Source organism: Manacus vitellinus, unplaced genomic scaffold, assembly GCF_001715985.3.
Source record: "Manacus vitellinus isolate BGI_N305 unplaced genomic scaffold, ASM171598v3 scaffold_72_pilon, whole genome shotgun sequence".
Taxonomy (NCBI): Eukaryota; Metazoa; Chordata; class Aves; order Passeriformes; family Pipridae; genus Manacus; species Manacus vitellinus.
The window spans coordinates 1,946,154-1,962,764 of record NW_021940764.1 but is presented as its reverse complement, the minus strand read 5'-3'; the positions used below and the strand labels follow the sequence as shown (position 1 = coordinate 1,962,764).

General features: G+C 47.5%; 1 protein-coding gene across 1 annotated transcript in view; it reads right to left on the bottom strand.

Moving 5' to 3' along the window:
- The window catches only part of TANC2 (tetratricopeptide repeat, ankyrin repeat and coiled-coil containing 2), a 201,528-nt gene that overhangs the window by 107,387 nt on the left and 77,530 nt on the right, over positions 1 to 16,611 (bottom strand). The window contains 1 exon segment of the mRNA XM_029964467.1: positions 9,248 to 9,358. Within this exon segment, the coding sequence (XP_029820327.1) occupies positions 9,248 to 9,358 (111 nt within the window).

The following is a 16,611-nucleotide window of genomic DNA, read 5'->3' as shown; positions in this document are numbered from 1 at the left end:
GAGGATGGAGGCACAAAGTCCCCCCCTTGATGGAAAGCACAGGTGAAATTAGTTCTTCCTTTAGAGCTTTGGCATTTTAGCTCTAAAACATCCCCTGACCACAAACACAGGTCTGTGCTCCTGGCTCTGAACACTCACCACTGATTGATTAAAGGCCTTGGCTCCTAAATAAAGTTGTTTGGTATTTATTTGTAGGTCTTTCAACTGACCTTTTATTCCAGACAGGTTTGAGGCTGGTGTCTTACACTCTTAGTGATGCAGGTGTGGGGGGGTTAATATCAAAAAAGGACAAATACTCCCTTAAATACTATTTGTTTGATAAAACCTGTTTTTATTTTGCTATATTAGGCATGTTGCATCATATACACCCGAATAATATCTTTAATTTCAGCAACTGGTTTTCAAAACCTCTCACATTCCCTCCTCCTCCCATTTCTCACATCATAAAACTGAGAGAAATCTCACAGGAATTTTGCAGAACCTGCTCCCTGACGGTCAGGCCAACCCTGCCCAACTAACAGGGGCAAAAAAATACATACATTTATTTATGTATGTATAAAACATGATATTTCCATCAACGTGAAAAATCAATTTAGATTTCCATCTGCAAAGCCCACACACTCCTTTCCATCCTCAGCAGCTACAAGAGGGGCAGAGCCAGCTCAGACCCTTTTCTTGTCCCCCCCAAGGCAGCAACCAGCCCCAATTTCAGCACTTTGGGAAGAAAAATCTGCAGAAGGGCATTTTGACAAGCAACTTTCCTTCTCCCAAGATGGTTTTGCCAGGTCAAAACCCAACGAGTATATCATGAGCCAAATCTTTATTGGTTAATACTTTCCTGTCCCCCTTTGACCACTGTTAACTGGGAGGTCATGGGGTTGTAGCTGAGCAAGAGACAATGACAGCCCAAAGGCCTTGTCATCACCTGATCTGATCTATCAGCACATCCCCAGAGCAAATTTATTAAAAGCAAATCAGACTAAACTGTGACCTTCCACTTGCAACACTGACAATAATCTCAAAAACCCACTACACCATCATAGAGCTAAATAAGATTTCCAAAGTTCTGTCTGGGTATAAAAACTGCTACAGAGATGGAATAATTACTGTTGTTACCAGTTTTTAGAATGCCAAGCCAGGTTGGAACAATCTGGGCTAGTGCCAAGTGCCCCTGCCCATGGCAGGAGGTGGGACTGGATGATCTGTAAGGCCCCTTCCAACCCAAACCATTGATGATTCTCTGATTCTTTTCTGTGCTATTTTCAAACAGAAACAATGTCCAGGGCTGTTCTAAACATCCTTTCAATGATTGGAGAGGGAAGACTACTGTCCATATGGATGAGATCCATTTAAAATTTACTGCTTCTCTGAAGCATAAACTACATTAATGAAAATCTTACCCCACTCAAACAAAACCCCCCCACAGCACAGTGAAGTTACTCAGTGTAGGATCTGCAATTTCACCCATAACATTTGCCACAGTCTCAGCTCAACTACAATTTTGGAGCCTGCAGTAAGTTCCTGACCACTGGAGGAATTGCACCAGGCTGGTACAACCAGTGCTTCCCAGCAAGGCTGTGCTTCCAAACTGGCAGCTGGCCACAGCAGTCCTGTTCCCATTCAAAGGAATCGTTTCTGGAGTCAAATAATTAGTGACATAAAACATCAAAAATCCTGCTTAATGAAGCAGAAAATCTACTGTGGTCCAGGAGGTTGTGAGCAAATTGATCTCCTTTCTTCAGGGGTCCAAGTGCAGCTTTGCTGCCCCGGAGAACGGAGCAGACGGGATGGGGGAGACCCGATTTCACAGGGGCAACGACAGCCAGGCTGGAGAAGGATAAAGAAGTTCTTGTTCTGCGGGCCTGGGGAGGGTGAGGAAGTCAAGGCAACTGGCAGGAGAGCACCAGTCATGGTGTGGCTTTCAGAGAGCTGCATATTTTCACTCAGGAGCAGCTCTCCATAGCGTCGCTCAGGCTCAAGGACTGTCATCGCCTCGGCTCGTGTCGGCACCGGGACATGGGAACCAGGCCTATGGAAGAATGGAGCACTTCCCTACGAATGCAACCACCCCTCCTTCTGCTGTTAGAGCTGGTAAAATCAAGATGGAAGGGTCTGCCTCCATGAAATGCTGAAACAAAATGACAGCAGCCCAAACCATCATGGGGAAAGAAGAAGCGGAGTTACTGAGCACTTCCTTTGGGCTGTGGAGTATTTGGGAATAAATATCTGAGCCAGGAGGAGAAAGGGAAGGCTGGTTACTCATTAATTAGTCACTAATCAGCACAACCATGACCAAGAACTCCAGCAACCATCATCTCCTTCCTTTCTGCCTCCCTTAGCACCCCAGTATTTCCACTTAGGACAGGTATAAACACAAGGTGAAGTCTGACTTCTGATTAAACTTCGCCTGGAGAGCTCCTAAAGACCTCAACAGCTGCAGGAGCTGAAGAGGAAGATGAGGTTTGTAAAGACATGGAGAGCACTGTAAGCAGGAGCCCAAAGGCAACTGGGACAGGGCTGTCACCACCAGGCCAGGTTGTCACTGCTCCGGGACCCCTCGTGTGCCAACACACGGCTAATCCAGCCTGGCAGAGGCTGAGCAGGAACATCCCCACAGGATGCACAAGGCTGAAGTGAATCCCCAAATCTAGTTTGACAGGCAGTATCCTCCCCAAACTGGAGGTACTGATGGGTCTTTTCTCCAAAAGAAGGGAAAGTCCAGAGGCAATGATTTAGTTTTGGCCAGAACTGATACTTATAAAATGCAAGTGCAGACCAGAGCTCCTGTGACACTTCAGGAAGACACTGAGAAACACCAGAGCCTTCAGCACTGAGTGGGCAGCACTGCTGGGAGTTCAAAGGGCACATTTTACCATTCTGCCAGCAATAAACTGAGATCCTGAAGGTGGAAAAACAGCTGAAAATTTCACTTTGAATGATACTGGCAGCAGATGCCTTTGATTACCAAGTGTAATAGATTGTCCAAAAGAAATTAGGCAGAAGGCAAACAGGAGAGAGATTTGTTACCTGAGACCTAGAGGGGGAAAAAAAAAATCCATTGCAACTTTTCAATATGATTTCTGGGTCTGAGACAGGAGACTCTGGACCTGTGCAGAATCTGTCAGGTTTGAGATAAATCCATGTCCTGTGATCTAAGCCAGAGCTAAAACTGCTGCAGAGTGAAATTCCAGGTATGTTATCCATCATTAGAAGGTCCAGTGACTCCAGTGGAAGACACAGTGATGTCCCATTATTAGCCATGTCTTTGTCCCATCCAGTATAGATAACTTTGCTTTACAGGTGGATGTATTTGGCCAACAAAGGAGCTGAAGATGGAGCCCTTTGTAGAAGAGGTGATTTGAGGCACTTGAGCAAGCAGAGACTACTGGAATAGTGCTGGAGATCTGGGCTGAGAGTCCAGGACCTGCCATCATCCCCATCCACTGGAACAGTCCCTGAACTTACCTAAATCCTCCCCTTTGCCTGCAGCACAATGTTCTACACCCAAAGTGGCACAGAGAGTCAGCACTGGAACACAACCCCAGAGCAAAACAAACGCTCCAGGCCCCATCCAACCCAGCCTTGGACACCTCCAGGGATGGAGATGTTCTCAAAAAGACAGAATTTATATGCATTCCTGCAAAACCTGCCCTCCCCTTCAACAGTAATGACTTCAAACTGCCAGAGGGCAGGTTTAGATGAGACAGTGGGAAAAATTCCTTCCCTGGGAGGGTGGGGAGGCCCTGGCACAGGTTGCCCAGAGAAGCTGTGGCTGCCCCTGGATCCCTGCAAGTGTCCAAGGCCAGGCTGGACAGGGCTTGGAGCAACCTGGGCTGGTGGAAGGTGTCCCTGCCCATGGTAGGGGGTGGAACTGGATGGGCTTTAAGGTCTTTTCCAACCCAAACCAGTCTGGGATTCTATGAATTGGAAACACCAGTGCAGGCTGCCCTTGTCTTCAAAACATAATCCACTAGAAAAGGAAACTCCTGGGGCAGCAGCCACTCAATCAACAGGAAATCTGTCACTTGCTCAGATGTGGAAGGAGAGGAGGTTTCCCACTGATCCTCCCAGGCCCAGCAGTGGCAGCTGCAAAGTGAACAGGGTTGCTTTGCTGGTATAAGACAGAAAGCTCTAAACATTCCATAAGCTCAAGTATCAGCACAAAAAAGTTACTGTTCCCCAACAGGCAGCTCAAAGCAAGCACCCCTGCTTGATAAGGCAAAACAACTCGTTAAGATTGCCTGGGATCCATGGGGATGGGCAGCCAGAGGTGGAGGCTGCAGGAACTTCTGTTGCTGAAGTACCTGATGTGCAACACAACATCCAGGTGACACCTTTGGCAGCAGTCACGACACTTTGAAGTTCTTCCCATTAATGGAATGTGGATCATTTAAGAGCCTTTTCCCCTCCTTTTCCCCTTTTTTTATTTTTCTCCCAGGGAGATGAACCCAAACCCTGGGTTGTAAGGGAAGCTGGTTGTTCACAGATCACATCAGGAAGCTTCAAGAATACCATGACATCTCCAAATATTTAACAGTTAGAACATATGGCAATAATCTGTGGGATTCATATTATTTTCACTTCTTCTCTTGAGCATCTCCCCTTTGACAAGAAGATTCAATAAACCCTAAACTCTGAACCCAGTCACTATTCTCCAGACTTGATGATACCTGACAGCAGGTGGTCTGTGGCCAATCCCAAACGGATTCACACCTGGAATTCTACCAATGCCTTCAGCATTCCTCTCTCAGAACCAGAACTTCAGACCAGGGTGGGGCTTGTTTTGTCGATCCAGGAGTTCATTCTGAAGCTGTTTCCATCCCTTGATATGGCAGAAGGAACCAGCAATGTCCCAAGAGGGGCTGGAGAAAAGTCAATCGCTGCCATGGCAACCGATGTGCCAAATTACTGCTCTCCTGCAATGAGGGCTGATCACAACGATTTCCCATTCCCTTCAGGTCAGTGGGCTTGGTAATGCTGGGACAACCACAAGATTCAGCAGTAAAACCCTCTGTCAGACCACGGCTGGTTTGACTGTTCCCTCTCCTTCCCCCAGCCCATCGCTGTGCAGTAGCACAGAGGTGGGAGCAGCATCCTGCTGGCTGAAATTCTGTGGGTATTTTTGCCTCACTGCCTGTATTTTCACCAGGAAACATCAGAGCACAATGCTGGTTCCTGCATTCCCTCTGAAAGAGCTTTTTGCAACACCTGAGAGATGTTTTGTTGCGTTCAGGGGGAGCGTGTGGATCGTGTAAAACGAGAAATACACATTTTACATGGTGATAAGAAAGCAGCAGCAGCAAGCAGACAGCAACCTCAACGATCCTTCAACCAAAGGAAGAGAAAGAAGGAGTGATGAGATGAACACAAGTGCTGCTGAGATGGTAAATCACCCCTCCCTGTCCGTGGTTCCTAACTCAATCAGGGCTGGAAACAGATGCCTGCCAACCTAACGTGGAACAAGCAAACAGCCCCTGACCAGACACTCAACATTTGTGTCCCAAAATTTCTGAAGGAGGAGTTAATCAAATTAAAAGATAATGTCATAACACACTTAGCCTTTGGAACACGGCGCCAAGGTGATAAATCACACAAAATGCAACTGCAAACATTAATCCGAGGCAAAGGGCTGTTACCTGAAAGCACCATCCATCTCTGACCATTGCCAAGAGGTTTCCTGAGCACTCAGAAGTCAAAACATGTTTTAGCCACCATGAGTAACAAAAAGCAGCTCAAAGGAAGATGCCCTCGTGACCACAACTAAGGGAGTGGGGGTGGTGAAGTGGGGGAAAAACCTACACGCTACACTGAGTCACCAGAACCACTGCAGAGGAGGTTTAAAAGTTGAACAATGGAGGGTTGAAGGTCTACAACTGCTGCTCTTCCACCTTCTCCCCCTTGAAGAGCAGTGATGGTTGTGGGGGTGTCATCCCAAGGGTCCCACTGCCTTTGGAAGGCTGACAGGAAGGAAAACACAAAGACCTCTGCTGAGCAGTGTCTGCAGGATCAGGAGAGACAAGGAGGGAGGATCAGAAACCTTCCAGATCCTCTCAATAAAGTCTCTGTTAAGTCACTGAGTCACAGAGGGGTTTGGGTTGGAAGGGACCTTAAAGCCCATCCAGTGCCACCCCTGCCATGGGCAGGGACACCTTCCACCAGCCCAGGTTGCTCCAAGCCCTGTCCAACCTGGCCTTGGACACTTCCAAGGATCCAGGGGCAGCCACAGCTTCTCTGGGCAACCTGTGCCAGGGCCTCCCCACCCTCCCAGGGTAGAAACAAGGAACCAATTCCTTCTCCTCCGCTGACACTCCAAGGCAGAAAGTGCTGGACTGAACTCTGAACAAGCACTGCAATCACAAGAACATTCACAGAAATATAATTCTGGTACAAATGGGTTTCTCAAAGCCGTGAAACGGCTTTTTTGTCATCATGTGACATGCAACAACTATAAAATGTGGGCCAATTTCTGCTTTCACCTGAAAAGATTTAATTAATTTTTAGCCACCTACACTCTTTCCTCTAAACAACGAATGTAATTTAAAAAAAAAAAAAAGAAATTATACCAAGCTTAAAACTTTAACCACATCCTTGCTATTAAAACTTCCCTCAAAAGACACTCAGCACCTTGATGTTCTTTCTTTTTCCTCGAAGCTGGAACGTCGGGAGCGCGTCACCCCACACACACTGACTCACCCTGGAGATGTCACAACCAATCCTCCCCCCAGGAGCACGAGAGGCCACTGGTGGCACCGTGGTTGCTCAGGAAACCACCTCCCTGGAATGTGCTGAAATTTGCCTGAAGCCTTAAAATAAACATTTTTGGGACTGAGCAAAAACTTCACCTCTCGGCATCTCCAATTGAAACCGTCATTCCTGGGTGCAGAGCAGATAATGTTCTCTTTTCTTTGCTAGTTAGGGTTTTAAACTGCCTTTAAGCATATAATTAATTACATTTCTTGTCAGGGATCACGTTACAAACCACTCCACTTCCACTCCATTGCCAGGCAGACCTTCAGCCTGATTTTCTTCCTTCTCTCAGCTCACACCATCATTCCTGGAGATGCTCAGGATTTAGCCCTGTGTGCTAATTAATCCTTCACAGGACACACACGTTTTAGAAGAGGGTTAGACTAAGCCTAACACTGAAGAAAGGAGCTGTATTTCCCTGGAAAACTGACTGCAGGCAGTGCCTGAAGCTTTGCCGTGGTCCAGGGTAGGACTCAGCCCCTCTTCCTCCACCTTCCCATCAGGAGCTGGACCCTACACCCAGACTCAAAGTCCTTTGGTCCCTACAAGTTGTCCATATCTTTGTTCTTTCTTTTCTTCTTTACACAAGGATCCCCCTGCAGCCACCCGCTTCCTTCCAAGGGCTCACCTCCTGAGCTCCTTCAATCCAGCCTTCCAGCCCAGCAAAACCTCCAGCTCTCACATTACTGCCACCTTCCCAGCAGGATCCATCAATCCAGGCACCTTCCATAGACCCAGGCACCTTCCATAGACCCAGGCACCTTCCATAGACCCAGACACCTTCCATAGATCCAGGCACCTTCCATAGATCCAGGCACCTTCCTTCCATGAACAGCTTCAGAAACCCTTCCCCAACAGACTCCTCCCTATTCCAAGTACACCAACAAGGCACTTGGGGACGTGGTTTAGTGGTGCCCTTGGCACAGTTGGGTTTATGGTGGGACTTGATGATTTTAAAGGTCTTTTCCAAGATAAATGGTTCCCTGACTCCACTGGGACAACCCCCCTGCTGTCACTTTTCCCCCTTCCTTCATGTTCCTTTAACGACACTTCCAGGCAGTACAAGACTCCCCTTTTCCTTTCAGATCACTCCACTATCAGCAAGAGGAAATCAAACAGCAAAAAAAAGACATTAAAGGAATTGCAGATCCCACTGCCAGAGCCCAGCCCTGGGCTTGGCAGGAGTCCTGCCCTTCAAAGCTGGGGCAGAGGGAGACAGACACACGTGCAGGCACGGGAATGTGGAACTGATGCTTTTCAAGCCAAACTTGCAATTCCATTCTAATTCTCTGTGGATGCAATCATAATAAGTTTATAATTATTAACAATTATAAACATGAGAGAGGAAGCCATTCAGTCAGGAAAAAAAGGGCTGCAACAGCACAATTTTAATTGTAATTCACGGTGATTGAAAAAGGAGCAGCACTTTTCAAGGCAACTGTGGCCTCAAAGGAGGCACTGCCAAGCACAGAGACTATCTTTTTATTTCCTAAGACAACTCCTCTTTCAGACACAATACATTAAAGCAAGCCCACATTCAAAAATTTGGACACCATTCAATTAATCCCTCCAATTTTGGGTGCTCCAGAAGCTCTTCCACGAGTTCACCAGCCACGGAAATAAACCCCCTGATTCCACAGAGCCATTCATTAGCATGACCTTGGCTACTGTAGCTGCAGATTTCAGAGGCACATGTCCCACATTTGCACACCATTTCAACACATCCAAAGCCTGCAGTGAGCACGGATCCCCTCGGCTCACAAGGAGGGAAAGCCAGGGCAGGGAAGTGCAGGATTCACCACAAAACCCACCCAAACACTGGCTGCTGCTGCTTTCCAGCCCTCCCCAGGTTGCCCAACTTCCAAGTTAGGAAGAAATGTGGGAAATGAGGCCGGGATTCCAGGCACTCACTCACACATCTGCTGGCTCTGCCTGGGCTCAGGGGGGATTTCGGAGCCCATGGATGAGAACGGGGTCAAGCCAGGAAGGGACATGACCCACTTCTATTTATGTTTCAACCAGAGGCCTCGAGCAAGATGAATACTTTTCAGAGCAACTACTACAGGATGCATAAATCAAACAGTGTTTCTTTAAAAATAAAATAATAGTAAAAAAAAACCAACCCCCCCCCGATATTCCTGGCTGCAGGTTACAAGGTCCCACGGTTTTGGCTTTTTAGCTGATTTAATGATATTTCTGAAATGTGGTTTTATTGCAGCCTCTCTGCAGAGCAGCATTAAAAATTAAATTTAAAGCAGTGCACTCACTGGCTCGTTTTTATCCTCTCTAAATTATTCCGAGGGGAGAGCGGCCACACACAGGACTGAGAGAAACAAATGGGCAACAATTCCAAATTATTCCTTAGTCAAGTTTCCAAGCCAGTGAAACTGGGGCTGGGGGAGGTCCAATCAACCACCTGGGCAAAGTGATATTTTAAAAATCCTTGTGGCTGGACTGGCCTGCTCTCCCTGTTCCCGCAGAGCCTTCGCAAGGGGCTTACCAGGGCAGAAAGCATCAACGTCCAGCTTCTGGGCTGCAGAGAGGGTTGGGGAGCCAAGCTCAGACTCTGGGATTCGAGGGCTCTCCACAAACTTTGCTTTCCTCAAAGGGGCTGAAGGAGAAGGAGGGGGAGAGAGAAAGAGAGGTCATGAGTAAGGGAAATAGCAAGCAACAGATGGAAGCACTTAACTAAACGACACTGTCAGACTCATATCAGGTTACTCTTTCTTTTTTTTTTTTTTTTTGCCAGGAAAAAAAAAAATTATCTGCATTCTTTACAAAGGAGATGGCTCTTGGTTAAACTTTCAATCTGCACAGGCTGACTTAAAAGTGTGTGAGCACCGAGGCACATTCCTGATACTCTAAAACACTTCCTTTTCTCCTACTTTATTAATTTGGTTTTTTTATAGGAAGCAAACGAGCAGCTGTGGAAAAGCAAAGATCACCACAGAGAGGTACACAGAGCCCATCAGGGTTTAAGATACTTAACTCTAAATATCTGAACTGGACACACAAATGCTGTGTTCAGTAATTGTTTCCTTTGACGTAAAATTTCAATTTCAAAAGATTCTCAGTGTTGGAGCAAACAGGTTCGGTGTTCAACACAAAAGAGCAGAGCAAAGCTAATGGTGCCCAAGCCAAAAACAAGCAGTCCACTTTTATCCTTGCAAATCTAGAGGAGATCAAGAGACTTAATAAAGAACAGGGAAAAGGTAAAGAGGGTCTGTCACAAAGCAGTGCTGACCACTAGTACTAGAAAAATGGGATTTTCCACATGTTTTAACAGCCTGAATTCTAAAAGACATGAAATTCTGCACAACATTTGTTTGGAATAAAATTAACTAAAATAGAAGTGGTTTAGTAAAAGTCTTTAAACACGCTCCTGCCAGATCAGAGAAAGAGAACCAGAGAATAAGTTCTATGCAGAGATTATTGTATTGCATTTCCAAGTTAAACTCTCGTGCCCATTACAGTGAAAGGCTGATTTGAAAAACCACTCAGCAGCAGTTCCGGGGGTCAGCACCCCCTGCCCCTCCATTTACATAAATTATATTTATAGTTCCCTGTCCCACAAATTAAATTTGGGCTCTGACACTAAAGATGGGGGGTTGTTCTTGTGCATCTCCTGCAATAAAAGCCCAACGGGGCAGGGAATGACCTCAGAGGCAGCGATAAATCTGGGTTTTTTAGGGAAAGGCTGAGCAGGTCCAGGGTGGGGAACCAGACAGACAACACACAACCAGCTCTCTAACTGAGCTGCACATCCACCATCCCAGGAATCTTTAAACAAGGGGTGTGGAAAACAGAGGTAAAGGTCGGGGTGGGGTTTTCCAACAGAGTCCCTGGGGAGCAGAATGAAGGCAAGGAATCAACCCTCCCATCTCTGCACGGAAAGAGGTGCTAAAAACCCCTCTGGCTCTCTTCCTTCCCCCTCCTGATCCATCCCAGGAGACCTGGAGAGGGCAAACAGGTGCCACTGTGCACAAGGAAACCCTGGATGAGGGTGAGGGATTTCCAGCACGTTCCCTGGGAGCCCATGGGGGCTGCTGGAACAGGAGCTGTGCCAGGCAGGAGGAATGGGGGAGATTCAGGGAGATAAGGGCAGCCTGGAGCCCCCTCCTGCCCCCATCCCACTGGATGTGCAGCCCCTTCACACAAACAACCCCATGCCAACTTCTGTACAAACCTCCCCCCCAAAAATCCCACCTGTGCACACACAACACCCCACCAGCTGCAAACCAGCCTGGATCAGTGAAAAATCATTCCCAGCAAGGACTTGTGCCAGATCCTGATGCAATGAAAACACTTAAATATCAAGATCATTCTCACAGCCTGAAAATTGTTTAGAATAATAACCCTGCAGTGGCCAATCCTGTAATATTTCATTTGTAATTGCAATTTTAATAAATATGGTTGTTTCAAATGTTTTACCACGCCCCCCCAGTAACAGTCATTTTTATAACATATATTAGAAATAGCCCATCTTTCCTTTCTTTATCATTCCTGGCTGACCCCAGGACCACAGATCATCCCGTGCCCACGTGGCTGTGCTCTGGAACACAGAACTAACAGAGTTCTCACAGTTCTACAGATGCCAATGACTGTGATGGGATTGCCACCAGAAGGCTCTGCCACTACAGTTTATTGCAAAAACAGAGGAAGAAGAATTTTAATAAACAAAGAGAGGGGGATGGTACCACTACACACAAATCCAGAAAGTGCAGGACCTGCACCCTTTGACAGATCCAGCACTGAACAGGTTGGCTCCCCCCTGTAAGGGATCAGTCAGTGTCCCATCTCAGTGTGGGTTTTATTTCTGCATCTCCTCTGGATCTCCTTTCCTCCTCCCTGAGGAGCCCCTCACCCCATCAGTTCCTGCCTTTTCCAGAGCACTGACTGATGACAGCACAAGTGAGCAGCTCCTGGATTCAACAAGCTGATGGAGCTTTGAGGGCAACAAAGAACTTCGTATCACCCATGAGGTGGATCCTCACTGCACTGCAAGTTCAGGCACACACATCATTTTGCTGGGTTTCAGAGAATGGGTTGGGTTGGGAGGACCTTAAAGACCACCCAGTTCCACCCCCCACACCTTCCACCAGACCAGGGTGCTCCAAGCCCTGCCCAACCTGGCCTTGCACCCCTTTTATGGTTTTATTCCCTAAAAAGCATGACTTGAGCCTTAAAAACATGTTTCCACCAGCCAAGACACACCTTGTAAACATGACTCACACACAACAGTTTGCTTTAAAAAGTCAATTCAATCCTCTCTATGCAGCTGCAGGTTGGGAAAAGCCACAGAGCAAAAAGTCTCTGTTACTTCAAATATCCTGAACCTGTAAAAGACAAAAACTCCTCCTAAGTCACATGTAACCTGATTACAGGAAAGGAGGATTTTCCCATGCAAGAATTAAGCCCCCCTGACTCATGTCCAAGTGAAGATTATCCTGACAGATTCAGATTTGGGGAATTTAGTCTTCTCCTGGGATAAACAACAAATGGAAACGCCATGAACTCAGAAATCTGCTTTGACACTCTTCAGCCAAATGTTAATTGATCTCTTTATAAAAAAGTGACTTTTTAGGCCCAACTGTTTGCCTTGGTCCTGAACACCCTCCTGTGAGCACAGGCCAGTCTCACCATCAAAGTCATGGGACGAGCATTTGGCACAAACTAGAAAAACCAACAAAAGCATGAAACAATCATTTGAAGTGCTCTGTACCTGCTCAGTCCCTTCGGCCTCTTAGTCCTGCAGGATTTTCTGTATGGAACAAACCAACTCCAGGCCTTAAACAGCATCAAAATAGCCCTTTCCTGTTACACAACTGCAGGTTTTTGAGCAGAGAACATTATGTCTTCCAAAAACACCGGGGAAAAAAGGGTCTGTGCAACAGCCAGCTATAAAAATGTCAGGGATTAAGGGCAGGTGGCAGTCGCTGCCTTCCCAGAACTGCAAAATGAGCCTTTAACTCAGAAAAACATATGGATTCCACAGAGCCTGGAGTCCCAACCTCGTCCCTGGGGTGCCACCACCTGTCACCAACGACAGCCCAGGAGTTGATGGGCACTGTGTCCACCCAGGGACCCCTCCTGTGCCCAGGGGCTCGGTGACAAACACCAGGCTGGCATCAGATAGGAACTGACTTGTGGTACCAGTGCAGGAACTCGGATTTCAGGGCCTGAGAAGTTATTTCAAACCATTGCTGCCCATTTTCGGGGCGAGTTCCGCAGTTCTTAGAGAGATTAATCCCCATCAGTGGCGGAGCCAGCGGAGCAGAACTGAAAATCCTTCTGCCAGTGCAAATAAAATTCTCATTTCACTTTGCCAGCGACTCTTCCCGAGCAAGGAAAGCGATGCTCATTCCAGGGTAGGAATTAAGCACATAATGCAACACAATTAGCGGGGCTGGAAGTCAGAAAGTTTAATTAGCTGCTCGTTTATGGCACTTTCTGCAGCAGGTCTTGTGTCTTCCAGAGGGGACAAGGATTTCTCCCTGGGAGGGTGGGGAGGCCCTGGCACAGGTGCCCAGAGAAGCTGTGGCTGCCCCTGGATCCCTGGAAGTGTCCAAGGCCAGGTTGGACGGGGATTGGAGCAACCTGGGCTGGTGGAAGGTGTCCCTGCCCATGGCAGGGGGTGGGAATGGATGATCCTTAATATTCCTTCCAACCCAAACCATCCTGGGCTTCTGTACTAAACTAACACTGGGGAAAGTGTTTCCATACCAGCTGCAATGGCAGCAGCCTGGCTTTTGAAGAGTCTCCTTAAAACCAGAGATTATTTGGAAAGTTCTGTTTCCACCTGGCAAACACAAACCATCAGCCCCATCCCTCAAACCTTCACACCCACACCAGTGGCTGCTGAGGCTCCTTTTCCAAGGCTGGATGAGCAGTTTGGAGAGCTCTGTGGCCCCTCCAACATGGAAAACACTTCAAATCCAGGGATCTGCTGATGGTTTATCCTTTTGAACATCTGCTTGGAGCGCTGGGATCAATTCAGTGCTGTTTGTGATCAATGCCAAGCATCCACTGCCACATCAAACCAACCCCAAATAAAATCAGGATGTGCTTATTCTCTCTGAATAATCATTTTATCTCTAGTAGCACCGAGTTCTCCTTCAGCCCATTGAGCTCCCTAATTCTATTGCATTTTCTCTGACACCATTTCATTGTCACATAATTTATAGATGAGTTAGTATTTTAATTAGAAAAAGGCTTTTCTTTAGATTAAAAGGCGCTGATAAAAGGAAATTATCGTGGATTAGCAAAAGGCTTCAGCTCTGAAATTCAGTTTGAGCTCTGGCAGCAATGTTTCACTAACAAGGGGTTATTAACACCTAATGAATTGATTGAACAAGGCTTTATTTTGGCAGATCTGAATTCATACCGTGCTTTGACTACAATATATACACACACCTACACCTTTTTTCTATGCTTACACCCATAAAGATACACATGAATTTATCCATGGCCAAGGAAGATGCTGGAGCAAGCAGCTCTTTTCCCATCACATGGATGATGGATTGATCCATCCCAGGGTTCCTGGGAGCCTCTCCATGCACCAGCTCCTTCCATGCATCAGGAAAATGTCCATTACTGCCCAAACTGCATTAACACAAAGCACTGGAGCTTTTTACTCACAGACTCACACACTTTATCCCTACAAAATACAACCTAAGTGTGGCCTGAGAGAGTCCAGCCAAGGAGCTCGGCTCAAAATCATCTTTTCTGCCCAGCTTTGTCCTCTCTGCACCTCACACAGCTGAGTTTCACCTGTACTTTGAACCTCCCTCTGCCACAAGAGGAAGAACTAATGACATTTGTGTAAAAATACTGGTTTTATCACCACTAAAGAGGTGAAAATGTGAGGGACACCAGTGAACTTCTCTGTGTTTCACAGAATCACAGAATGGTTTGGGTTGGAAGGGGCCTTAAAGAGTTCCTCGAAGTTCCACCCCCTGCCATGATGGGGTGGGGGGATTTACCACATATTCATCTCTTGTGACTGGTTCAGCTGAGGAAGAGCTGAAATCTGCACCTGGATATTGTATTTTTAATTGTGGTAAGCACAGTATTATCAGAGGATGTTGAGGGGTTGGAATGGACCTTAAAGATCACCCAGTCCCAACCCCCTGCCATGGGCAGGGACACCTCCCACTAGAGCAGTCTGCTCAAGGCCTTATCCAACCTGCCTCTGCAGGGGTGGGGCAGCCACAACCTCCACGACCCTCTTTGTAAAATAAATTCAGCATTTGAATGAAATCCTTAAAATGCCCCAATTTTACAAAACCCTGCCCGAGCTGTGCTGTGACAGAGCCATGGTTTGAGGAGCGAACTTTGAAAACTTAGATCTCAAGAGAGGAAAAGTGGGTGCTCAGCACATCCTTCCCTCCCCCCTTTAGCTCATCCTGAGGCTGTGCCAGAGCCTGACTCACGTGCTGGAGCTGGTCCAGCTCCCTCAACCCAAACTGCTGAAGTGCTGCAGAGCTATTGATCCCCAGAGCTGCTGGAACAGAGAACTGTCACATCCAGCACGGCTGGACTGCACCCAGCACACCAGGGATGGATGGATGGAGCTCTGTCCTGCCCCTGGGCCCAAAGGACTCGTTGCTTTGCTGAGCTAAGAGCCATAAAGGGGGAATTCCAGACCACGGGATCATTCCTGCTGTGGCACCAACCCCAGAGTGGTTTGGGTTGGAAGGGACCTTAAAGCCCATCCATTCCCACCCCCTGCCATGGGCAGGGACACCTTCCACCAGCCCAGGTTGCTCCAAGCCCTGTCCAACCTGATGCTGGAATAAGAAAGCAGCTCGTTCAGAAATGCATATGCACAATATGTACTTGGAAACGAACCAAGAGTCATATTTTGGTAACAGAAAATAAGTTATTTCTTAATGAACTGCATGGGGAGGGATGGATTATACTACTGCATGTTTTGAGGTGCCAAGAGCTGCTGGTGAAGGTTTCTGGCAACATGTGGCACACAGGTATATCCCAACACAGCTGGGATGTTCTGGGCCAAAGGCATCTTTGAGAGAACTCCAAATAAACTTAACCCAGCCATTAATCACAGAATCCCAGAATGGTTTGTGTTGGAAAGACCTCAAAGCCCATTCAGGGCCACCCCCTGCCATGGGCAGGGACACCTTCCACCAGCCCAGGTTGCTCCAAATTTATCCAACCTGGCCTTGGACACTTCCAGGGATCCAGGGGCAGCCACAGCTTCTCTGGGCAACCTGGGCCAGGGCCTCCCCATGCTCCCAGCCAAGAATTCCTTTCCAATATCCCATCTAACCCCGCCCTCTGGCAGTTTGAACCCATTCACCCTTGTCTTGTCACCACATGACCTCATAAAAATCCCCTCTCCATCTCTTTTGTAGCCTCTTTATCCAGGACTGGAATTACACAGCACCAACAGCTACTCAAGGGATGTCACCCTGGAGCAAGGAAAGAGATGCCAAGTGCCAAGGAAAGGTTCAGAGCCAAAGATCCAGCTCAATCCTCAACCTCCTGTCTGGTTTGGGCATTGGTCAGGGATCTGGGATGAGAATCCAGCCCGTGGCTCTGCAATGACCCACCAAAAACCTGCTCATGTGCTGCTGGAATGTTTCATGAGTGGCACCACCCCAAAGCTGGTGATAAGACCCTGAGTCTTTCTGAGCCTGACCAGGGCCTCCTGCAGGATCAGAGCCAACCAGGAACAGATCCCACCAGAAATCAACTTCTGCCAAAGGAATGCTGAGCCTTTGGGAAGTGACCCAACCCAACACCCCAGTCATGAGGACACAGGGAGAGGTTTCCAAACCAGGCTGTCCCGTTGTGACAGAAGTAGGAGAAGACCAGAGAACACGCCCAGTTGGAGATGAT